The sequence below is a fragment of the Bos grunniens genome, chromosome 1, assembly GCF_055505025.1.
Source record: "Bos grunniens cultivar Pamir isolate PY7600 chromosome 1, Bosgru_T2T1.0, whole genome shotgun sequence".
Taxonomy (NCBI): Eukaryota; Metazoa; Chordata; class Mammalia; order Artiodactyla; family Bovidae; genus Bos; species Bos grunniens.
Window position 1 is genome coordinate 57,431,889 of NC_141165.1, and position 26,675 is coordinate 57,458,563.

General features: G+C 38.3%; 1 protein-coding gene across 12 annotated transcripts in view; it reads right to left on the reverse strand.

The window, feature by feature from the left end:
* Window positions 1-25,565, reverse strand: part of ZBBX (zinc finger B-box domain containing) — a 125,439-nt gene extending 99,874 nt beyond the window's left edge. For 2 of the 12 annotated variants that reach the window (XM_086317983.1, XM_086317978.1), the window contains exons 1-7: window positions 25,166-25,565; window positions 22,972-23,077; window positions 15,688-15,772; window positions 10,673-10,786; window positions 9,151-9,241; window positions 1,902-1,950; window positions 912-1,021 (exon numbers count right to left, since the gene is read on the reverse strand). In XM_086317983.1, coding sequence (XP_086174109.1) covers window positions 912-1,021; window positions 1,902-1,950; window positions 9,151-9,241; window positions 10,673-10,786; window positions 15,688-15,772; window positions 22,972-23,020 — 498 coding nt within the window. In that variant the 5' untranslated portion in view covers window positions 23,021-23,077; window positions 25,166-25,565. Of the gene's footprint in view, window positions 1-911; window positions 1,022-1,901; window positions 1,951-9,150; window positions 9,242-10,672; window positions 10,851-15,687; window positions 15,802-22,971; window positions 23,078-25,165 lie in introns of all 12 variants that reach the window. The other 10 variants (XM_086317990.1, XM_086317986.1, XM_086318021.1 and 7 more) reach the window with 6 other exon arrangements.
* Between the last annotated feature and the right edge of the window lie 1,110 nt (window positions 25,566-26,675).

Sequence of the window (26,675 nt, forward strand, 5' to 3'; positions counted from 1 at the left end):
AACTATTCAAACAGTAAGTACAAATAGACTGGCTTCCCTGCTGGCTCAGTAGTAAAGAATCTGGCTGTCAATGCAGGAGACACAAGTTCGATCTCTGAGTCAGGAAGATCCCCTGGAGAAGGAAATGGCAACCCACTGTAATATTCTAGCTTGGAAAGTCCCATGGACTAGGTCGCTAAAGAGTCAAACATGACTAAATGACTAAAGAACCACATAAATAGACTACAGAAGAGGTTGTGGACTAAGCCCTGTGGCACTCCAAAAACTCAGGGGTCAAGAATACAAAAAAACCCAACAAAGCCTTACACAGAAAAAATATACTGTATCATTCCATTTATATAAATTCCAAGAATAAATTTAGCACCACTAAAGGTATGCTGCTAAAAATCAAAATTGTAGTTGGTTTTGTAAAGGGAATTAATTGGAAAAGGTACAAAGGAACCTTCTGGGGTATTATATTTTCTTGATGGGGACATATACATTTATGATCTGCCCATTTCACAGTAGGTAAATTATAACTTAATTTAAAAAAAAAAAAAGAATGGGAGGAGAGAATACAATGATAGTAAGTGCAGACAACTCTTCAGAAGTGTTACTGAAAGGGATGCAAGAGCAGATCTGGGGATCAAAGAAGAATTTCTTCTTTGGTTTGGGAAATAATGCAGCATATTTGTGTGCTGATAGGCTTGATCAAGGGAGAGAGACAAGAATTAGGTCATGTTCTTAAACAGGAATGAGGAGCTGAGACTCAGCGCATCATTTAGCACTGGCCTTTCCCAGCAGCCTGCACAATTCACTCTTAGCAAGGGTCATGAAGGAAAAGTGCGTGGCTACCAAAGCAGCTTAAGCCGGGACAAGTGTATGAGCCCATGTGAGAGTTCTGCTCCAAGATTTTATCCCAGTGTACGTACTAGCAGAGCAGCTTTGTTCTCACACTGCCCGCAAACCTTCCCTTTTATCTTGGGTTTGTCACTTTCAGAAGAATTTGCCATTTTATAATTTAGTGGTTGTTTCACTGGTCCTGAAAGGAAAAATAAACAAAGACCAATCACATTAAAATACAATGTTCAGTTTTCTGATTGATGAAGTAAGGAAATTATGAACATTTCTATATTCTCAAATAGTGTATACATATCAGGTGCCCAATAAGAATGGCATGTAGCCAAGTTTAATCTCCCCAGTACTGGCGAGCCCACAGTCTCCCTCCCACCCCCTGTGACCAGGGGCCACAAACAGCCACCCATACACATTCTGCTGTAAGCTCAATCGAACTAGACACATAAAATTACAGAATGCTAAAAACTGTGCTTTGGATAGAATTCCTATAGCGTTCTGTCCCATTTCTGGATGAAACTGAAGCCAATACAGAACAACGTCTACAATAAATGTTATATGTATTTCTAGAACATATTCTATCAAATTATCTTAATTATTCAAGTTAAATGTTTATCCTCTATATTAGAAATCTCATTTCTTTTAGAATTACCATAAATTCAAATTTTGTTTTTGCTATTTTTAAATTCCTTTTAAAAAGCAATTTTCAATGTTCTTTTAATTTCCTAGAGTAAAATTTCAGTTTATAATTTTATACTGCTAGGATTTTCTTCCTGTTTAAGATATTATATTAATAAAGTTTAAGGAGCAATGCTATGTAAGTCTTCATCTTTCAAAAATACTATTATTATAGTCATATCATAAGTTGATTTTTGATATAAAATAAGTGCCCTTCCCCAAAACACAGATAAAATATATTTTGAATATCACAGATAAAGAGTCAACATTTTGGGGTTTAGAGTCATTATACTGCATGAATAGTCTTAGAAGTTCAACTTTCTATGTAAGTCAAAGGTTAAAAAATAATTATATCTATAATACCTAATAATACAGTGTAAACTGTTTACCTTGAAGCTGCTCCTTCAGTAATTTTAATTTCACTTTTCCAGCAGAAAACTGTATTAACAAAATAGATACTATTTTTCAGGTATAATTCAAAGCTTAAGTGACTAACAAAAATACTATAAAGCCATAACATTTTGCTGCATCTTGAACAAAACAAACATTTTCAAAGAATAATATAATAGATCATCTTTACTGCAAATATATATTAAATCAAGAGAAAATTCACAAAAGGAAAATATATTTTCAGAAAAAAAAGTCATAAATTATCTTTAAACAAAAGTTACACATCTCTATGAAATGATTTTAGGAAAGCACTAGCTTTTAAATATTATAAAGGCTCAGTATGCCTTTTCCATCTCTGATCTTTCTGAAACACACAAAGTCTAATATTTGTGTAGACTGAATCTAAACTGAATTCTGACTGAGCTATTCTGCTCACAAAACTGTAAAATGCTAACATTATTATCTGTATTTGCCCAATTTAGAAAACTATGCATTTAAGCATCATAGACATAGCCTTTTTCAAATATATTATTTGTTATCCCAGACTTTCCCTAAATCCTTGGATCTTCAGATTTTAAGAAATGAAACAGACTTGCCGATTGCAAGTACCTGCTTCGGTCTTATTAAAACCAACACCTGAAGTACAAAGACATTCACAGAGCATGGTGCACACTTACACACACACTGTCGATTCATGCCTTATTTTCAATTTTCAATTTCCATGCTCAATTGCCCAATTCACACATGAGAATATGAGAACAATGGTTGCCTCTATGTCTACAGCTTGTACCACTGCAGTTATCTTTGAAAATTTAGGCCTAATTATTCTCAGTAAATCCAGTGGTTTTGCTTCAGAAGAGCATTTGTTTTCTCACATTCTTTAAAGAGCTGCTCAGATGCTATGTACCAAACACAACAGACTAGCAAATAGAATTGAAATAATCATTTTTAATGTGAATAACACTTTTATTTGTAAACTGGCAGTGTTATACAAGTTACAGATAATTTAATCCCATTTTTCATAACCAAATTCTGCAATATTATTACCTTAATGATATACTGAAATGTGGTTATAGGCTACCTGGGCAGAATGGACATACTAAAGCTGAATGAACCCATTATTAGGGACATATTGTAACTTGTTCTTGTTATTGTGAATATTTTTCAGCTCTGTGAATACAGCCATATTTACTTCAAATGAATCAAACTGCATACAATATTTCAATGAACAAACTGCTAGCTTGCTATTTTTAGGTAAATAGAATTTCCTCCTAAGTCTGATTTTTATCTATTGGGGAAAAAGATGAGGGTGGAGTAGGGCTGGACCAGGGACACACACACACACACACACACACACACACACGCAAACACATGCTGTTCATGCGTGTGTGTGTGTATCCCTGGTCCAACCCTACTCCAAAAGCTTACCAGGTAGCAAAGTGGAAATCTGCCTGCCAATGCAGGAGGTACATGAGACATGGGTTAGTCCCCGGGTCAGGAAGATCCCCTGGAGTAGCAAATGGCAACCCACTTCAGTATTCTTGCTTGGAAAATTCCATGGAGAGAGGAGCCTGGTGGACTACAGTCCATGGGGGTCACAAACAGTGATCCCCATGGACTATATGCTCACAGGACTCAATGCTCACATGACTGAGAACACATACACACACACATATACATATATCCATATATATATATGGATATATCCTGAATTCCTGATGTTTTATGTATACATCCAGGATATATATGTGTATATACATAAAACATCAGGAATTCAATATACTGAAGCTATATACCTCATTAGCCAACTTATGCCTCCACCAAGAGATGCTAAAGGGGTCCCATCAGGGGCCAGGACAGCTTAGCGGCTCAGACATATCCTCTGGGCCATTGGGGTCAGACTATGCTGTCTTCATCCGCCTCCCTAGCATTCACAAATGCCTGCAAACTGCCACTAATGTCCTAAAACTGCCATGCTGGGTCCTCGCGCCTTCTACAAGCCACTTTTTCCAAAAGTCTCATTCTTAATTCAATTAGCTATTTAACCTTTGCCATTCTCCACTACTTTTCCTTCCATCCAGGATGCCCCACCCTTCCATGAAACCCTTATTAACTAGTCATTTAACTGTATTATGCCTTAAACCTTTCCTTAACATATCTCTTCCAACAGGTCACAGTAACTGGACCCACCTTTCTCACACACAACCTTCTCCACAGGACTCTCCAGAGGGACTAGCTACATTTCTATTCCCTTGCACTCACCCAGAAAGAAGGAAAATGTTCTACCTGTTTGCTCCTCGGTGCTGCTTCCAGAACACTGCTCTGCTCTCATCGTTCAGCCAAGTTGCCTCTACTGAAGTTCCCACCATCCACTCACTGCCTTCACCAGTACCCAGAATCCTCTTCCACCTGAACCTCAGCAGTATGCTCAGTATTTCTCTCCATCACTTCTCTAAGGTGATGGTCTTGGAGACTCAATGTCTGTGTTCACCTAACATCCTGATGCTGAAAACCCTCCTACACGCTGACTGCTATGCATATTTAAAGTGCCTCTTCAGCCCCCTGACCATTATGACCAAACCTTGGACCTAAGCAGCAAGCTGAATGGCCACACCTTCAAAATCCCAGACTTTCTTTGAGCGCTAACCACAATCTCCTTACCTCCTCCCTTTTAAACATCCCATAACTACCTATCACTGTGATGAAATAATAGCAACTGAAAGTGTCAGTTGCTCAGTTGTATCCGACTCTTTGTGACCCCTTAGACTGTAGCCTGTCAGGTTCCTCTGTCCATGGAATTCTCTAGGCAAGAGTACTGGAGTGGGTTGCCATTCATTTCTCCAGGGGATCTTCCTGACCCAGGGATTGAACCTGGATCTCCCACACAGGTGGCAGATTCTTTACTATGTTAGCCACCAGGGCAGCCCCATTAAGTTACTGGGTCCTCTACAAATCCAGGCTGAACAAGCCTACTGGGCTCCTATGGCTCTTCAGCAACCTATTTGCTCATTTGCTACTAAACCTCAAACGTAATTCCCACAGTGGCAACTCCAGATCTTCTCCATTCCCAATAACTCAAATTCACCCCCATTTCCCTTCCTTAATATGAACAGTTGATCTTGCCTTCAAATTTACTAAGAAGGTTGAGGTTTTCCTATAAAAGACTTTTTCCGCAGCTTCCTGCCTCACTGCCTGTCAAACTGCTGCTGCTGCTGCTGCTGCTAGCTAAGTCGTTTCAGTCGTGTCCGACCCTGTGCGACCCTATAGACGGCAGCCCACCAGGCTCCGCCGTCCCTGGGATTGTCCAGGCAAGAACACTGGAGTGGGTTGCCATTTCCCTCTCCAATGCATGAAAGTGAAAAGTGAAAGTGAAAATGAAGTCGTGCCCGACTCTTGGTGACCCCATGGAATGTAGCCCACCAGGCTCCTCCATCCATGGGATTTTCCAGGCAAGAGTACTGGAGTGGGGTGCCATTGCCTTCTCCAACTGCCTGTCAAAAGCAACCTCTAAAAAATGTACCATTACTATCACCCGTTTTCCATCTTTCCTGTCTCAAGGAAATGTGCCTTCTTTCCTTTGGTCAAGCCCTCCTCAAGGAGCCACCTCTTCAAAGCCCCAAGCAACTGACACCTCTCTGATTTAATCTTCAGTGTTTCCTCCACTAGTCAACGTATCCCTCAGCTACAAACTGGCTCCATCGTCTCCCACATAATAAAGTATTTCCTTGAGCCTCTTAAACCCTTGACAGGTCGCCCTCTGCTCTCATGTTCACTGAAACTTTAGCCTTTACTCATTTCCACCTGTCTTTCTTTTTCAACAACTTGAAATAAATTCTTACATCTGATGACAACCCAACCATCAAATCAAATGTAGTGTTTTTAAAAATTCTCATTCTCCGTAAATAACCATTTTAACATGATTTTCAGTTCATGTTACATTGGTTTCACACATATTATCTCATGCACTGCTTGAAACTCTGTGAAGTAGTCAGCAAGTACTGTTACACATGTTTACAAACATGGTAACATAAGACCAAGAAAGGTTACAGGTTAGATTTTTGTCTAAAAAGGTTAAATTTTTGTCTAAAATCACAGAACTAATTACATGAGTCAGGATTTTAATCTATATTGTCTAGCACAGGATTCTGTGACCTTGGTACCACTATTTTAGGCCAAATAATTCTCTGTTATGAGGGCTGCCCAGCTCATTGTCTAATGTTCAGCAGTACTCCTGACTTGTAGCCACTACACACCATTAGCCAAAAATATCCCTCTCAGTGGTGATAGCAAAATATATGTCCAGATATTGCCAAGTGTCTCCTGGGGGACAAAATTGCCCCCAGCTGAAAAACATTGGAATAAAACTATATTCAACTTTTTTCATTACAAATACATCAGTCAAAGCTGACTTCTCCATTTTTTTCTAAAGATGTTCTCTTTGACTTTTATCTCCTATGAAATTACATTACATTACTTTGACTCTATTTCTCCCATTCTTTCTCTTCTCAGGCTCCTTTCGCTAGAGGACTGGCAAATTATCTTAGAACTGCTGCTGCTGCTAAGTCACTTCAGTCATGTCTGACTCTGTGCGATCCCATAGACGGCAGCCCACAAGGCTCCCCCGTCCCTGGGATTCTCCAGGCAAGAACACTGGAGTGAGTTGCCATTTCCTCCTCCAATGCATGAAAGTGGAAAGTCAAAGTGAAGTCGCTCAGTCGTGTCTGACTCCTAGTGACCCCATGGACTGCAGCCTACCAGGCTCCTCTGTCCGTGGGATTTTCCAGGCAAGAGTACTGGAGTGGGATGCCAAACTAGCCACCTGAAAACCTGCATTCCAAATCTTGGCCCTGACCTTTGACATGAGCAAGTTATTCAACTTTCGGTGTTAAATTACTTCATCTGTGGAACTGTAAAAAAGAGCAACTGTCTCTGAAGAGTGATATAAGCACTCAAAGAGATAAAACAGGATAAGCACTGTTGGTTGGTAAAAAACAGGTAGTGAGCAAATATTAAAGTTTTATTTGCCTCCATATTTTCTGAGCTTTATCCTTCATACCTGCCCTTTATCCTTCACACCCTTCTTCTCCTTTTTTATAAATTCTTAGGTGGCACATTTACTCTCTCAGCTTCAGCCAGCACATTAGAGTATAAACAAAACTCTAAGTCTTTGAAATTTGTTACAAGTAGAACTTAAATGTTCTTATAAAAACTAAAGCAAATGTGGATATGTTAATTAACTCAGTGGGGGAAATCCATTCACAATGTATATGTATATTAAACCATCATGTTGTACTCTTTAAATATAATTTTATTAGCCAACCAGACCTCAATAGGTCTGGGAAAAGAAAAAGGGGGAAGGAAGGAAGAAGCCTAAATGTAAACACCAGAAATTTTTCTCCAGCTCCATCATTTATTCTATCTCCTAGGCAATTCATTCTGGAATATCACTTATATATTTTACTTCTCCTTTCCTTTCTCACTGTGTTTGGTTCCATGTTTCCTTTATATTTCTTTCGCTACATTCTAATTCAAACTCTTCTCATCGGACCTTTTAATAGTCTTGTAAGTAGTCTCTCTGTCTCTGTACCAGTGGTAAAAGTAGCATACATGCATGCCTGAGGGAGCTCAGGAGAAGACCAAAGAGAGAAAAAGAAACATCTCTTCATATTTATATCATCCCTGATTAATGTCCATATTTTGTTTTACAATGCACATGACATATTAGTAAATTAGTATGCATATAAATAGATTATATCTATAAGCAAATAAAAAATTGTGGATAGCAAGTTCATTCTCAAAATGAATTCTTTATTGATATGGTACATGATCAAAAGAATGTGAATATCACTTGCTCTCTACTCTACTTACAAACTCCAAATGCACTGGATGTTGAGAAGATCAGCCAGTACACATCATTACCTTAAACTTGCCTTCAAAACTCTTAGGGAATTCCATTCACCCAGTGAAAAAAGTCAAGACTCAGAGTCTGGTTTTCAGTCCTCCTCCCATCCTGTCCAATCTTCCTTTATCTCCCACCTTCTGTGCCTCCCCACCCTACCCCAGGCTTTCACCCTCCTACTCAATTATGAGGTTTATGGGAACTGGCATTATGACTTATTCATCAATTTTCCTAACAAATATATCTAGCACACTCTCACATATTTTAGAGGTAAACTATTATTTCCCAAGCACAAAGGATTCATACACTAAATGGCAAAAATTACATAGTGACTTTTCCTGTAGATATTTTCATATGTGCCTTGTCTTCTACATTACATAAGGATCTCCTTGAGAACAAGGACAATTCACTATGAGACAAAGAAGGAACTTATAAATGCTATTGAATAAATAAATCAATAATCACAAAGAGTCAGCACTTTTAATATATTTACAACAACATCTAAAGCCTGGAACAATGTCTCAGAAAGATAATGAAAAATGCAAAGTGGATTATAAAACTTTTAACTCAAAAATTAAAGTCACATATCTCAGTAAGAGAAAGACAGTAAAGAATAAAAAGCTTTTTCAAAGCCAAAAAGGCTAGAAGTGCCAAATAAGATATTTGTAGATGCCAACTGGTCCAATGAAAGTTTAATGATAGGTATATAAAAAGGAAAAAGCTATATAAGTTAAAACTTACAAAGTCACGGATCTTGTACTAAAGAATAGAGAAGCAAAACAGTTTTCATTACATAAGGATACTCCTATTCTTTTAACCTTAAATATAATGGTATATTTTACAATACATAGTAAAGATAAAGAAATTCTATAGCTGGGAAATTTTAAAGCAGTTTTCCCTCGGGTATCTTCACACATGGAATCAACAACTTAAGAATATTTATTATTCAAGCAGAACATGAACATATTAAATAAATGTGATACAATAAAAAGGCAGAAAAAGTCTGTCATTTGTTATATCAAATAACCTCACTTTCACTTTAATACAGAACTATGTTGTTCTGCTTCCCATACTTGAAAACCAGAACCGAACTGAAAGGAGAAACTGAATTTAGAAAAATTCAACTGAAGGTGAATTTTTAAAATTCAATGTGCAGATGAAAACCAAAAACATATCTGAACAGTGAAAGTTGCATATTAACCCATAAAATTTAATCAAAATCCAATAATATGTAAAGCTTTTAAAAATAAGAATTGTAGGTTCTTAAGTATGGAAGGGAAAGCAAGATCTTAAAAAATAATTTATATATTCTTAGCAAACTGCTTGAGACTCAAATAGTGTTCTCTTACCTTAATAACATTTCCTTTATTTTGTGACATTGTGTATGATTGATTACCCAATTTGCCTACTTGTCCAGATTTCCAATGGTATCCACTTGACCTTCAATATATATCAACGGAAGACAAAATGTAATTACTAAATACATTTCTCCTTTTAATGAAAACAAATATATTTTCCCTGTTTCAGGAAATGGAAATTCAGTTGTTAACATGTAACAGACCACCACAAAATGAAAATGAAATATCAATAATGCCACAATAGCCTCAGTAATTCTAATATATAACTCTACTATACTTGGAAGATTTGAAAAGAAATGAATAAAAGTGAAATGTCCAAACACAGATGAAGAATTTCATTTTTAAAGACATTTACAATGACTAAAGATAGTTTTACTGATTTATAAGAAATTTTACAGATTGCCATGTAGTTTTAAAAGCTAAGTGTTCACAAATGTAAAGAGAAAAACGAAACAAAGCAATATGACCCAAATTCAGCAGATCGACTACGTGATGAATGCCTTATTAAGACTTCAAATTAGTTCCCACAGTGAAAGGTAACAGAGATTGCTAAGAAGGCAAAAGGTTTCATTTTATAGTTTCAAAGCACTTTCATTTGAGCCTCACAAAATCCTCTGAAGTCAACAGAGCAGGGACCTCAAGTCCCATTTTAAACAATAATGAGAAAAAAAGTTGCTCAAGATCACAGAGTTAATAAATAATAAAACCAAGACTGGAAAACCGAACTTTCATCTTCCTGACCAGTGAGTGGCAGGTTCTCATTCGGACTACGACATTTACTATCTATGTGACCTTAGAAAAGCATTTTAGTATTCTGAAAACCCAGTCAAGCCTTAGAACATTTTTGAAAACACCTAGAAAAGGTTCCTCCACTAATGGAAACCACTCCTGGGGGCTAATTTCAGGAACTCCATTTCACAGATATATTCATAGTCCGCTGAGGAGCCCAAACTAAGTCCAAAGCAGTGAAGTTTACAAAACAATAAAAAGACAAGAGAAAACAAAACCCCCAAAACAACAATAAAAAAGAGAGAACTGGCCATTGGATCATTAGGATAAGAACACCAAGACACACAATAAACTTTGTCACCTGGGATGATGTACCTCATTGAAACATCTTTGATTAAACCAATGCTCTCCAATATAAAAATAGTTTTTCTTAAAAAAAAAAAAAAAAGCCAACGCTCTGCTTATTAGATGTGAACGTGTTAGCTGCCCAGTCATGTTTGACTCTTTGCTGCCCCAGGGACTGTAGCTTGCCAGGCTCCTCTCCATGGAATTCTCCAGGCAAGAATATTGGAGTCGGTTGCCATTCCCTTCTCCAGGGGATTTTCCTGACCCAGGGATCGAAACCGGCTTTCCTGCATTACAGGTAGATTCTTTACTGTCTGAGTCACCAGGGAAGAACTGGAAGTTCTTGACATAAACATAAAACAGTTCTTGACATAAGGACCTCAGCTTATAATGAGGAGACCAGTTTATTTCTCTAAAATTCTTTTAAAGTGTCACCTACCCTCGTTCTTCCTTTTCTTTGTTCCTTGTTAATTGGAACTCTTGTAGTTTTTTTTCCATCTCTTGGTTCTCCAACTCTAGTTGTACTTTCTCCATTCTCAGTTCTTGAGCATTTCTGAACAAGATTTAAGTGCAGATGATTTAAATGTAAAATTTCATTTGAGGTAAACAAACAAACCCTTCCCAAAAAAAGAAAAAAGGCAAAATAATTTTATAGTCCTATTTGTCCTTAATAAAAAATTTAATTAAAATTAGGAGTAATAAATATGTGATAGCATATTTTAACTACTTCCTTTTTTGTCTTTGAAATACAGTTTTTAAAGCTAGCATTTGCCATCAATTAATATTCTCCTCAAGCAAGGTACAACTTCAAATCTTGGACTTTTGTTTTTCATAAAACATTGCTAGAAGTTTCAAATTATATTCACTTTATGAATGAGCTATGTCTTTATATATGCACAAATATCCATGACACACAAATAGAAAATAAACTAAAAATCATTTTCTAATTTTCATACTGCCTTCAAAGGATTCAAGTAGTTTGAATCACAGTGTTTAAAATAACTATTCTGTATAGGCAGAATACATATTTTTGCTAAATAAATCATCTTGGAAAACTTCAATAAATTTCTACCTTTATGCCATGCATGTACAATACAAAAGAAAGAAAGAGAGAAGAGTTTGCTTGGGGCCTATTAGGAAAAAAGCGCCTGTTAAGAGTTTTGGTTGAGGAGCCATCAAAGGGATAAATGGAAACTGAGGCAAGCACCACTGATTGTTTCCACAAAGGAAAGCAACAAAAAGAAAACTTTCTGAGGATAGAGCAGAGCCCCCTAACAGATTCCTGTACAGAAGATTCTGTAATAATGTCTGAGTCTCACCAAGCTTTTGACAGCTTGATTTCCTTTGTCTTACAACTCTGTTCTCTTGTCAGCATTAGTCACTCACTCTCTCTGTTTTGTAGAAGTAAAGCAACCTAGTTCTCTAGCTTTCATTATCTGTCATGAGTTTAAATCTTTTCATTATTTCATTGGTGCTTTACTATCATTAAGCGATGTGGGCCACTTGGGTATGTGTGCTATGGCAAGGAGCCAAAATAAAAATAAAGACGATAAGAAAGGGAAATAATTCAGAGGTAGCCATCAGTCACCAAAGAGCAAGTGAGTCAAAGATATGACCCCAAGTCCAGGGAGATAAATGGAAAGTTCAGCTCAGTTCAGTTCAGTCGCTCAGTCGTGTCCATCTCTTTGCGACCCCATGAACTGCAGCACACCAGGCCTCCCTGTCCATCACCAACTCCCGGAGTTCACTCAGACTCACGTCCATCGAGTCAGTGATGCCATCCAGCCATCTCATCCTCTGTCGTCCCCTTCTCCTCCTGCCCCCAATCCCTCCCAGCATCAGAGTCTTTTCCAATGAGTCAACTCTTCGCATGAGGTGGCCAAAGTACTGGAGTTTCAGCTTTAGCATCATTCCTTCCAAAGAAATCCCAGGGCTGATCTCCTTCAGAGTGGACTGGTTGGATCTCCTTGCAGTCCAAGGGACTCTCAAGAGTCTTCTCCAACACCACAGTTCAAAAGCATCGATTCTTCGGGGCTCAGCCTTCTTCACATGGAATATTAATTAGAGGGTGCAAAGCTGAGTAAGGAAGCCAGTTAAGAGACTATTAATATTGTGCTGGTCTGACTAGATGGAGACAGTGGGGACAAAAATGGCAACATTCGAGAACTATAAGGAAACAGAATTAACTGGACCTAAAGACCGATCAGGGAAGGGAAAAGGAAGAAACCTGAGCTAACCCTAGGAGCTGTTTCCTGAATGAGGTCACTCTTGGGTAGGCTGTGGGCACAGTTCAGAATTATTGGCCCAAAGTCTCAGTGGCTTACAACACTTTCCACATGGCCTCCAGAGAAAGAGTTCAAAAAGCACAAATGTGACTGTATCACTTATTTGCTTACAAAATCTTAATGTTTTGGAAAATCTCACTGTGGTAAAAAAGGAACTAGCCTCCTGACCAAGTGGTCAAATTGATTCTGTGGGCTTCTGTGGATCTGAAACAAGATAGAAGATTCCTCCTGGAGACAGCAGACCCAGAAGAGCAGACCCTGAAGTTGATCCTACAGAGACCATGTCAACACAGCAAATCTGAGAGGCAGAAACAACGCACTAAAACTGTGTGGAGGCTGGGAAACAGAGACAGGAGTTGGAGAACTCTAACATGTCAGACAATATTAAGACACCTGTGAAGACAATGTCAAACAAACAAACAAAAATAAAAAAAACTTGGAACAAGGAAAGAGCAAGAAAAGAAACTCCAGAGCAATGACCTTAGAATGGGGGATCCAAGCCTAGTTTCTATAGGTTGTGAATCATGGATGAATCAAGGAGACATACAGGCCAGGGAACAGTGACTCCCCCTCATCTCCAAGACAAATCCTAAACTCCTTAGTGTGGCATACAAATTAATTTATTAACTAGGTGACTTGCAATTCTCTCCAATTCTTTTCTATAAATCTTAGCGAACTGGCTATGCCTGAAAGTCCCCAGACTACGTGTCTGTGTGCCTTTGCACACATTTCACCCAGTAACCACCCAAGTAACTGCATCTTTCAGACAAGACCTCCTCACCTCTGCCCTAGCAGTTTGGGCTATATTCTCATAACTGCCTGTGCTTTAATATCACACCATGTTTCATATGACTCTGTAGATACAATTTTATATATTCGCATCCTCCACAAGCTACCTGAGGGCAAAGACTGTGACTTCTTTCTTTTGTATCCATCATTCCTTAGCACAGTGTGTAGAATATGTGTACTTAACAAACGTTGAATGAATGTTTAAAGGTAAATACACACAGACTTAAAACATATCACCAAAATGCACGGCCCATTTCTTTTGCATTGAAAAAAGGAAAATTGGCAATACTAGCAATTAGATAGCTCCATTCCCTACCAAAAGCTAATAAACCTAATAATGATAATGCCATACAACATCTTCCAGTTGACACAACGCTTTTACACACAATGTCTCAAAGGTGAAGTGACAGTTAGGAAAGTTCTGAAGACACTAAGTAACCACAGTACTATTGATCTGGATCAAGGAACTCAGAAACTAAAATTAAAATATCAATACTCTGCCCCTAGCCCATGCTGGCTGGTTCTGAATAATATTTGAGACAAAGGCCTTGGAAATTTCCAGTGATTCTAGATGACCTCAAAGGGAAAGAGTACATTGAACGTTTTGGTACCCCTACAAGTCCTGAAATTCCCACAATACCCAGAATTGCTTGGTTCAGGCTGAATGCATCTTCCAGGCAATCTAGGACAGAAGGTACCCTTCCTAGGAGAACTGACTCAAAGTAATGTCCTTTAACATTGAAAAGTGCAAGGGTAGTCATTGATATATTTTTTTATAATTTTTTTAAAATTTATTTCTTTTTAATGAGAGGATAATTGCTTTACAATGTTATGTTGGTTTCTGCCATACATCAACATGAATCAGCCATAGGCATACTCACTGAGAGAGTAGCACTGAAATAGATACATTACGTTACCTGACCTGCCTCTTGAGAAACCTATATGCAGGTAAGGAGGCAACAGTTAGAACTGGACATGGAACAGCAGACTGGTTCCAAATAGGAAAAGGAGTACATCAAGGCTGTATATTGTCACCCTGCTTATTTAACTTATATGCAGAGTACATCATGAGAAATGCTGGGCTGGAAGAAGCACAAGCTGGAATCAAGACTGCAGGGAAAAATATCAATAACCTCAGATATGCAGATAACACCACCCTTATGGCAGAAAGTGAAGAGGAACTAAAAAGCCTCTTGATGAAAGTGAAAGAGGAGAGTGAAAAAGTTGGCTTAGAGCTCAACATTCAGAAAACAAAGATCATGGCATCTGGCCCCATCACTTCATGGGAAATAGATGGGGAAACAGTGGAAACAGTGTCAGACTTTATTTTGGGGGGCTCCAAAATCACTGCAGATGGTGACTGCAGCCATGAAATTAAAAGACGCTTACACCTTGGAAGGAAAGTTATGACCAACCTAGATAGCATATGAAAAAGCAGAGACATTACTTTACCAACAAAGGTCCGTCTAGTCAAGGCTATGGTTTTTCCTGTGGTCATGTATGGATGTGAGAGTTGAACTGTGAAGAAGGCTGATCGCCAAAGAATTGATGCTTTTGAACTGTGGTGTTGGAGAAGACTCTTGAGAGTCTCTTGGACTGCAAGGAGATCCAACCAGTCCATTCTGAAGGAGATCAGCCCTGGGTGTTCTTTGGAAGGAATGATGCTGAAGCTGAAACTCCATTACTTTGGCCACCTCATGCGAAGAGTTGACTCATTGGAAAAGACTCTGATGCTGGGAAGGATTGGGGGCAGGAGGAGAAGGGGATGACAGAGGATGAGATGACTGGATGGCATCACTGACTTGATGGACATGAGTTTGAGTGAACTCCAGGAGTTGGTGATAGACAGGGAGGCCTGGCGCGCTGCGATTCATGGGGTCGCAAAGAGTCGGACACGACTGAGCGACTGAACTGAACTGAACTGAACCATGTGTAAAATAGCTAATGGGAGGGAAGTTGCTGTAGAGTGCAGGGAACTCAGCTTAGTTAGTGATTTCTTTTCCCCGTTTAAAGGTTTCTCACCTTGACAGTCTCTCTCAATTTCAATTGCTTTCAGTTCTTCAGGGTGATTCTTTTATAATTTTGAATAAGTGTTAGTAAAATTAGTAACTTTCTGTTAAATTGCTTCAATAGTTGATGGTCCCAATTCGCATAGATTCTTGTGCCATAAATATTTTTAGTCTCATTTTAAACCATGATAGATTTATAATCTTTCAAATCTATTCTCTTATAAAAATACAGCAATGTGAAGAAAATGGAGATGAGAATTCACAAAATTTTACTTCAACTCTAACAGCTTCACATGAAAAGTATTTAAATTATAATACATAGAAACTTTTGCAACTTCTTCTACTTAAGTAATAAACATATATGCACTTACTTATATTTTAGCTTTACAGAATTTCCAGGTTTTCCCCATGGAAGAACCACAAAATCTTTGGTGTTCATGATTTTCTTAGTATTACCTAAAAATTATTGTGATTTGTGAAAACTTCTGAAAAAGTAACAAAGGCAAAAGAATTACTTCAGAGGTAAAATGATTACATTAAAGATTTGAAACTACATATAATTCAGGAAAAATTTTAAACCAGAAATAATTTTGAGAGAAGAGGTCAAATCAAAGGTTAAGCAACAAGAAATTATTATATATGCTATATATAAGTTATACAAATAACTACATACTAATATAGCTATAGCTATAACATATCTGATGGAACAAAAATTTTACCAAAAATTACATAGCACAAGACTGTGGAAACATTCAACTGAAAGTGAAGAATAAAATCATTAAAACAAAAAAAGCACATATTCTGACTCTTTCTATGATTAAGATTACAAAAATATATATCAGATATTTGTTCCCAGCCAAAAATAAAATCCAGAGCTAAATATAGTGAAAAGAACCTTAGAAACACAATTCAAGCTCAAAAACTTCATATATATATATATATATATATATATATATATATATGTATGTTAATGTAAAATAAGAATTAAGGTATGCAGTAATTACCCTAAGGCAGTGTAATAATCTCATTTATCAAAAAACTGTAACAATACTCTGCTACCATCAGAAATTAGCATATTGAGAAAGAATTTTTCAACAAGAAATGAAACAAAAAAAGATTTTTTGCCTAACTCAAGTTAATCAGAAAATTAAGTTATTCAGAACACCCTATTTCCTGAGTATCCAAGTTATTCAAGGTTCTAGAATCATTTAGTCTGTAACGCTGAATTACTGAATCGCATGCACAACTATTGGGCTTCCCTGGTGGCTCAGTTGGTAAAGAATCCGCCCACAATGCGGGAGACCTGGGTTCGATCCCTGGGTTGGGAAGATCCCCTGGAAGAGGGCATGGCAATCCACTCCAGTATTCTTGCCTGGAGAATCCCCAAGGACAGAGGCACCTGGCGGGCTGCAGTCCATGGGGTTGCAAAAGAGTTGGGCACAACTGAGAAACTAATCACAGCATATGCACAATTATTAGATTTTTATATGAATAAAAACTTTCAAAGTTCAGACACTTTTAAATATAAGAGGCAATATCATGGAGTCCATAGTATAAAGACTCAAACTATCTGATACCATCATTTTATATATGTGCCATAACCCCTACAAATATTTATTAAGGCTCTATTATACGCACAGCACTAAACTGAGAGATATGAAGGACTCAAGGAGAAGATCTGCTTTCTGGCTCCCATAGTGTAGAGTCAAACAGGGCACAAAAGACCTATATATAAACACCATAAAACAAGGTAGGAATTACAGAGGCTATAAAATTTACAGATATAAGAAGGGAGCCAAAGAAGAGAATTCAAGCTAGCTAGCGTTTAACCTGGAGCTTTAATGTGAAAGGAGGCTAATATATGAACATGTGGACTGGATGAACTTTCCTCACTGCGGGGGGGGAAAGCAGCTCTTGAATGGAGAGGGGAAAGAAGGTGTAAATTTGGAAATGTAGGCTGAGGCCCAGTATGGGTGACTTAAGTGCCTAAAAAGCATTTGGAAAGCAGAATACAGAATGTAGCTAATGAGAGTTCCTTACAAAACTTTTTTTTTTTAACTTTCTATTTTGTACTGAAGTAAAGCATCTGCGCCCAAGGCGGGAGACCTGGGTTCAATCCCTGGGTCGGGAAGATCCCCTGGAGAAGGAAATGGCAACCCACTCCAGTATTCTTGCCTGGAGAATCCCATGGATGTAGAAGCCTGGCAGGCTACAGTCCATGAGGTCGCAAAGAGTCGGACACGACTGAGCAACTTCACTTCCTTCACTTTCTTCAATAGCTGATTAACAAATAATGTTGTGACACCCTCAGGTGAACAGCGAAGGGACCTAGCCACATATATACGTGTAACCATTCTCCCCCAAACTCCCATCCCATCCAGGCCACCACACAACATTGAACAGAGCTCCATGTGCTATACAGTAGATCCTTGTTGGTTATCCATTTTAAACACAGCAGTGTGTATATATCCATCTCAAACTCCCCAACTATCCCTTTCTCCCATCTGTTCCCCAACCCTGAAACCATAAGTTAGTTCTGCAAGTCTGTAGGTCTCTTTCCATTTCGTAAGTTCATTTGTATCATTTCTTTTTAGATTCCACGTATAAAGGATGTTATACGATATTTCTTTGTCTGACTTACTTAATTCAGTATGAAAATTTTATAAGGAAGAAGAGGAAATAAATCTGGAAGCTTTGCTCAAAGACTCAGGAGAGACGACATCAGAATGAGTGAAGTGAAAGTCGCTCAGTCACGTCCGACTCTTTGTGACCCCATGGACTATACAGTCCATGGAATTTCCCAAGCCAGAATACTGGAGTGGGTAGCCTTTCCCTTCTCCAGGGGATCTTCCCAACCCTGAGTAAATACACTATCAAGTATAACAAAATAGGAATAATTAAGTGTAAATCTATTGTCCACACAATCGAATGAATCAAATCTCTGGGGGATTATTTTATAATTTCAATGATGCAACCACTGATAAAACATTTTTGGAATGTCTCTTCTGAGACTGTCTGCTGAGTCCACAAACACACAAATCTACTTTGCTATTCTTCATTCAAAACTAAAAATTATACTGTCCAGCAGGAGCAACTGTTCTGTTCACTCAAATCTAGTTTCAAGTTACTTGCTTCCAGAAATCAAATCAAGCCTGGAAGGATAGATTTTTACTACTTTGGAAAAATTCTGAAGGAATTTATTCTTTGAAGAGAATTCCAAAACGGAATTATACAAAATAATTTTACATTGTAAGTAACATAATGGCTATATAATAAGACTAGGTTTATTTGTGCCTTCAATCAACAGTTATTCAGCTGCTCCTTTCTGATGCATATTGCGAGTCCTGAAGTCACAATGGTAAATAAGACATGGCTTCTTCCCTCAAAGAACTCACAATCAAAGGGAAAAATCACACAAATAAAGACAACACCGTGGGACATTTTGAAAGGAGAAAGTACTAGGAGAGACATCAAACTCAGACTCATTTCTCCACCACCCAGTCCTGTCTTTCAAAGCTGAAATCAGTGTCAAAGAGAACTAAAGAAATCACAGGAATGAAAAACCAAATTTGGTTTGCTCCTATCCTTTCTTTGTAGGTAAAACTTTTCGTCTCATTTCTATCAAACAGAGGCTACAAAAGATACCTTTTAAAAAATTCTAGAACATAGAGTAACATAGTCTATGTATCCCTTTTTGATTTTTATCAGAAACCCAACTGCCAGATCCTCAGTCTACTGTAAGTTTTCCATGAAAAGTTCCATAATGTAATCATTATCATTATCATTAAAAAAAAAAAGAATGCCCCAAATTAATATGTCTGATTAATTACAATAACTTAAATTGACTTAGTTTCATTTATGCATTGATACATACAATACAATTTTATATGTGTATGTACATTATGCATAAAGCTGAATGGATACATGAAGACTGAAATGAATGAAAGAAAAATCTGTAAATTTCATTAGGGTGAGATAATTCAGATTTACAGCTCTGCTGATAATGTTACTTAACCAATAAATAGTCTTATTCAGTGGGCATTTTGCTTCACTGAATGCAATTAGTAAGGCTTCTTCTCAATTAAAGGTTTTATCAAGTCACACACATGAGTCAATTTTCTTGCATGAAGAAAAAAGGAAAATTATAATTGTGAGTCATGCTGTTCTGCCTATTTCCTTTCCTAAAACCAACAGAGAATTAGTCACCTTTCTTTGGACAATAAGGATATAACAACACGAGTAGGAAGACTACCAAAGCACAAAACTTTAGTCTCCTAATGGAACCAGGGAAATACAGATAAACTATTATGCAAACCTCATAATTCCATACGTCCTTTGATTTTTTTTTTTTCTTATAACTGAATAGCAAAAGTTCAGTAGTTGCTTGGAAAGTTTTCTCATTCCCTGATTTACTAGACTGCATCATTTTTCTGTCCTCAACTTTGTTCTCCCCCGGATACAAATACACAATATGACCCAGAATGGCTCATGTATTTTGTTTGTTTTTGTTTCTCATTTTATTCTTTAATTGGTGAAAAGTCAATTAACAGTGTTGCGTTGATTTGGGTCATCTAACAATGCAAATTTGTCATAATTATATGTATATGTCCCTTCCCTCCTGAGCCTCCTGAGCCTCTCCCCATTCTACCCCTCTAGGTCATCACAGAGCACCAGGCTGGGCTCCCTGTGTTATTTAGCAACTTCCCACTATTTTACACATGACAGTGTATGTATCTCAATACTACTTTCTTAGTTCATCCCACCCTCACCTTCTCTGTTGTGTCCACAAGTCTGTTCTCTGCTAGGTTCATCAGTACCATGTTTCTAGCTTCCATATATATGTGTTATCATATGATACTTGTTTTTCTAACTTCACTCTGTATAAGAGGCTCTAGGCTCATCTACCTCATTACAACTGACTCAAACTCTTTCCTTTTTATGGCTAACACTCCATTGTATAAAAGCATCATAACTTCTTTATCCATTCATCTCTCATGAACATCTAGGTTGCTTCTATGTGCTGACTATTGTAAATATTGCTCCAATGAACACTGGGGTACATGTGTCTTTTAGAATTGTGGTTTTCTCAGGGTATATGCCCAGTAGAGGAATTCCTGGGTCATATGGTAGATTTATTCCTAGTTTTTTATGGAATCTCCATACTGTTTTCCATAATGACTGCATCAGTTGACATTCTCACCAATAGACAGATGGCCAATAAACACATGAAAAGATGATTAATAATGCTCATTATTAGAGAAATGTAAATCAAAGCTATAACGGTGAAGGTATCACCTCACACCAGTCAGAATGGCCATCATCAAAATCATCTACAAACAATGTATTCTGGAGAGGGTGTGGAGAAAAGGGAACCCCCCAGCCTATGATGTTCTAAATCATCCTTTTTCATAAGTTCCCACTTTGGGAAAGCAATCCAAAGATCGAGGCCTGCCATCACAAAATGGAAACAAGAAATTTACTAATGGAAATTCAAAGTATTCAAAAGTTGCCCTAGGCAAAGACAATTTACCATCACACCATTGGCAGAATGCGCTATTTGGGAAACCACTGTTTTCATGTAATGGAAAACTTATCTTTTCTAAGGTTAGTTGATTCTTCTAACCATCCAGATAATCTTAGACTTGAAGATTTAAAAGTCAATAAATAAGGATTTTTCCTTGCTTTAGCACATACTGCTGCTGCTAAGTCGCTTCAGTCATGTCAGACTCTGTGTGACCCCATAGATGGCAGCCCACCAGGCTCCCCCGTCCCTGGGATTCTCCAGGCAAGAACACTGGAGTGGGTTGCCATTTCCTTCTCCAATGCGTGAAAGTGAAGTCGCTCAGTCGTGTCCAACTCTTAGTGACCCGGTAGACTGCAGCCTACCAGGCTCCTCCATCCGTGGGATTTTCCAGGCAAGAGTACTAGAGTGGGGTGCCATCGCCTTCTCCATTAACACATACTAAAGGGGTCTAATAAGCAAGCTATTTTGAATAGATTAAAATGTTTACCATTGTACTAAGAAATTAAAGACCCAAGCAAGAAATGTTAAATGAAAATGAATTTAATTAAAACTGCTTAAATTAATAAAAAAGGTAATATTTTATCTGTCTGATATGATCCTTATTTTAAATGCATATGTATTACATATGCAATATATTTTAATATTAAAATATAATATTATGCTATATATAATATTTTAAAATTAACATCTTTTTTAAAAGCTAAAGAAAGGACTATAAACATATGATCCATAGCATAATATCTTGTGCTTGTGAGTGGCCTACAAAATAAGCACATGTCATTTTCTCCTACCATAGGCCCTGAAAGTAAACCAGGGATTAATATCATGGCTGCATTCAATATTTCAGCCAATTAAGATAATTAAGCACTCCCTCACAGCACTAAATGGTACCTAAGTCACCCACTTTTTACCTTCTATGTGCAGGTTCATTTACAAAAAACTGAAAAAGTTCAGCTTTACATCAAGGGGTAAGATACGCTTTTAAAATAATTTCTAACTAAAACTGAAAAGTAGTCCTGTGAAAATGACAATGGGATGTTACTACCCATAAAAAATGAATGAAATGGACCTAGAGGTTATAATACTAAGTGAAGTACTAAAAGTGTTAGTTGCTCAGTAGTGTGTAACTCTTTGCGACCCCATGGACTGTAGCCCACCAGGCTCCTCCATCCATAGAATTCTTCAGGCAAGAATACTGGAGTGGGTAGCAATTCCCTTCTCCGGGGTAATCTTCCTGACCCAGGGAACGAACCTGGATCTCTTGCTTTGCAGGCAGAATTTTTACTGTCTGAACCACCAGGGGAAAATAAAGACAAATATCATATGATATCACTTATATGTGGAATCTAAAAAAATGATACAAATGAACTTACTTACAAAACAGAAAGAGACCCACAGACATAGAAAACAAACTTATGGTTACCAAAAGGGAAAGGGTAGGAGAAAGGATAAAATATACAGACTACTATATACAAAATAGATGACCAACAAGGACCTACTGCATAGCACAGAGAACTATACTCAATATCTTGTAATAACCTATAATGGAAAGAATCTAAAAAACAGCATATATATATATATATATATATATATATATCTGAATTATTTTGCTGTATACCTGAAAATCAACACAACACTGTAAATGAACTACATTTTAATATATTTCTTTCAATAAAATAAAAATGATAATATTAAAAGATACCAAGTTTACACTCAAGGGACCTTTGTGTGAGAGGGGTCTGAGCCTCTTTGTTTATCCATTGTAAGATGCTGTGGGCCTCCTCGTCCCTAATTTGCAGAATATCAAACAAAAGGTCTTTGATTCATGGCTATAAAGCTGTGAGCTCCTAAAGGGCTTCAGAGAGTTCAGGGTTCAGGGAAAGGGGTAGTCTTAGAAACTACCTTGAGAAGTAAGTGAGGGGAGCAGCAAGACTCTGCTTTATTCATAGCTGCTCTGATTTCAAGTCTATTTTTAACATAATGAGCCTCTGGGTCAGACTTAAACTCTTCTGGAGCTTAAAAAGTCATTTGAAAGGCATAATAATAAAGTAATATATAATTACTATTACCTCTATATCAACTAAAACTTTATGTGATTACATATAATAAGTTCTAAATTTATAAACCATACCTTTTAGAAACTTAAGTCCTTTTATATATTGATAGTCTATTTCTCCCATCCGTTCTCATACATGCCACTGTTATCCAAGGTGTTCTCTTGTGAACATCTTTCAGGCCTGGAAAAATTAAGGCACCCATCAAAGATTGGTGACAAACCAGAAATTATGATTTTATTCTCAGTCCTGTTAGATCCTCTTTGGATTTAAAATCTACAACTTAAAATAACTAATCTATATCATTCAGATTTTTCCCACTGTTGTACACTTAACCTGTCATAAAAAGAACTGTTTGACCAAAACTATTTTCTAAATTTTACAGCAATTTATTTAGACACCACTGAAACCCTAGTGCATAACAAATTGCTCCCATGTATTTAGTCTCTAAATGGTTCCCCCTAAACACAGGGGAAAAATACCTAGCTACTCTGCTTAGTAGTTAAGATCCTGCATTATGCATTCCAATCTTCCTAAGCCTTATGCCTTATTTTCCACTTTCTCAGCTCACCAACTTTTATTTTGTCAGTGCCCAGTTCAAAGGCCACCTCTATCATGAAGGTTTCTTCCATTAGAAATGAGATTCTCTCCTGTAAGAACATGTGTAATAATGTGTATTATACTCATTTGCTACTATATGCTGTCATGTGTTTTTATTTATTTATTTTCTGCTTTGCTTATATAAAGGTTATTTCCCCAAGTATCCCAAATATTTGAAGGCAGACCTACCATTGAATTTTGAATCCCCAGCAATTAGTACAGTGCCCACACACAGTGTACTATCAGTAATAACGTGCTGCTGCTGCTGCTGCTGCTAAGTCTCTTCAGTCGTGTCCGACTCTGTTCGACCCCATAGACGGCAGCCCACCAGGCTCCCCTGTCCCTGGGATTCTCCAGGCAAGAACACTGGAATGGGTTGCCATTTCCTTCTCCAATGCGTGAAAGTGAAAAGTGAAAATGAAGTCGCTCAGTCGTGTCCAACTCCTAGCGACCCCATGGACTGCAGCCCACCAGGCTCCTCCATCCATTGGATTTCCAGGCAAGAGTACTGGAGTGGAGTGCCATCGCCTTCTCCAATAATGTGCTAGTTTTTAGTATTTAATTTTTTCCCACTGCTTTAAATTCAATGAACAATCTACCCAACGGAAAAAAAAATTAAACCAAATACACCCATTTTGTTTTCTTTTTTCCATGTGTCATATACCAGGTAAAGCACTGAGGAACAAAGTGAACCAGGCAAGGATAGTACTAACCCTCATTAAACTTACACTCTGATGGAGGTAGGAAAAAATTTAAAAGCAAGTAATTGTGGGAAGTATTAGTGATTTGAAGGAAATAAACAAAGGACTGAGATTCTTTCAAATAATTAATTTGTGACACAACTGGCAATACTATGGGAGGTCAGGACAGACCTCTAGCAGACTCTAGGCAAGGTGCTAGAGGGAAGTAGAGGTAGGGGTGTGTGTGTGTGTGTGTGTGTGTGTGTGTGTGTGTGTGTGTGTGTGTGTGTGTGTGTATGTGTTTCATCTTCCATAAACATACAGTTAGCATAGTTCTAATCCTGGGTAGCTAACTTTGTACTTTTTTAACGTCTTGCTACCTCCATATATAAACACACGTAAGTGAAATATTTATCTGAGCTCCTCTAACGCTGACGAGGAAGAAAAAACTTCCACAGCTTCAGATTTCTCAGGAATCTGGCACCCCTCACCAAGATCTTTACTTGGGAAGAGTTGACTTCTAAGAATGAAGTGCCTGCATGTGGCTGCCTGGGAAGAAGGAAGGTTACAAAAGGGGCGTGAAAATGATTTGTCAGGGCACCAAATTTTTCAAGATTCAAAGACTTCTTTCCAAAAGTCTGCGTTATAGAAAGGGTACAAGTGATGTGAAGAAGCCCCACGTTTCACTATCTGGGGTTCACCCTCGTTCATGAATCCAATAGCATCATTGCCTGTAAAGTCTTTTGTTTGGAGAAAAGACGCTCAACTCCGGAAGTCAAGCCACTTCCTGCAGCCCGCGTGCCTGGCCCAGTGTAAGACACACGGCAGGTGTTCAACTAACACCTGCTGGACCTGCACCCCCAGCTTCCCCCGGAGTCCAGTCTCCTTTCCTGCTGTCCCACCCGCTCCTGCACCACCCACACCCAGCGCGCTGCCCGCTAAGCCGACTGCGAAGCCCACCGCCCGCCGCCACCGCAACCAGCCGACCCACCTGGAGCCCCTAGACGTCGGCGTCACTCTAGCAAGCCGCAGCCAGCAGCCCAGAGCTTCCGCCTTGGTCTCCTTGGTTACCGCGTTACCTCGGTACCCATAGCAACCAGAAGGCTTGGTACTGTGGCGGTCGGCCCGCAGAGGGAGTAAGGGAGCCCTTTAGAATGGGAGGAAGAAGGAGAGAGCGGAAGAGAAAGAGAAAAGGGAAAGGGCGGGTGCTGGAAGCTTTGTGCCCGAGTGGGTAACAGTTGGCTAACACTTACTGAGCCCCTGCTATATTCTAGAAAGTTTGAATAGCAACACAAAATTACAGAGCTAGCAAATGGCAGACCCACGAAGAATTAACCCAAGCAGTTCAGAACTCTCACATACATACTGTTCAGTGGCTTACCAAAGGTCACAATAGGCAGTCAGAACTAGAATCTAAGTCTTTGACAAGCCTAAAACGCTCTTTTCCTTATATCAAATATACGACACATGGGGGGCGGGGGTGTAAGAGTTGAGAGAGACGTTTCTCTCACAATCTACTCACACTTCTCAACTTTTCCCTTCCAGAGAGTCACCTGTAGTGAACTTATTTTTGGATTCCTAAATAGGCTGTAGTTTTTAATCTCTGTTTTTACTTACGCTGCAAGTAGGATATCTGGTTTGTTCTGCTGAGCTGAGCTTAGTCTCAGTCATGTCCGACTCTTTGCGACCCCATGGACGATTTAACTCCCCAGGCTCCTCTGTCTATGGGGATTCTCCTGACAAGAATACTGGAGTGAGTTGCCATGCCCTCCTCCAGGGATCTTCCCAACCCAGGGATTGAACTCAGGTCTCCTGCATTGCAGGCAGACTCTTTTGTCTGAACCATTAGGGGTTTGTTCTGCAGTCAGTCTAAAAAATGTCTAAGCTAAGACTCCACACTGAATCTTATTACTGGACTAATAATCTCAACTGCTAAGCAATAGCTGAGATACTAACTCTTGCACCACTGCTTTCCACATTAATGTGCCTGTCAATACCTATTTAAGAACACATCAAATGTTTTCACCTGGTAGATTCAACTGTATAAGATTATAACCAGCATAGATGAGAAAGGACAATGATAGCCATGCGGCTATGACTGGGCTTAGAAATAAGGGCAGAGCTGAGTTTGAGTCCTGGTCCTGCCATAACTCACCTGCTGTGGGACCTTGAGTGAGTTGTAAGGCCCAGTTTAACTGGTTACATAAGGTAATTATTGGTTTAGCCCACATATCATGTAACATGAAAGATTGAATGAAACAATGTATGTTAAGTTTTTAGCACTAAACCACAGTAGATACTAAATGGCTGAAAAATAGTGGTGATTTTGCAGCTATGGTGGTTATCTTAGTGCTCATGGTATAAATTCACCAAGTCCTTCCTTTAAATCTAGTGCAATGACAAATTTCAAGTGAATGTGTAATACTACTAGAAGTTTCTTGTGCAGGACTGTATTTTTCAGGCAGCTGTGCTCTTTGAACTGCCAGGAAGTTATTTCCAGC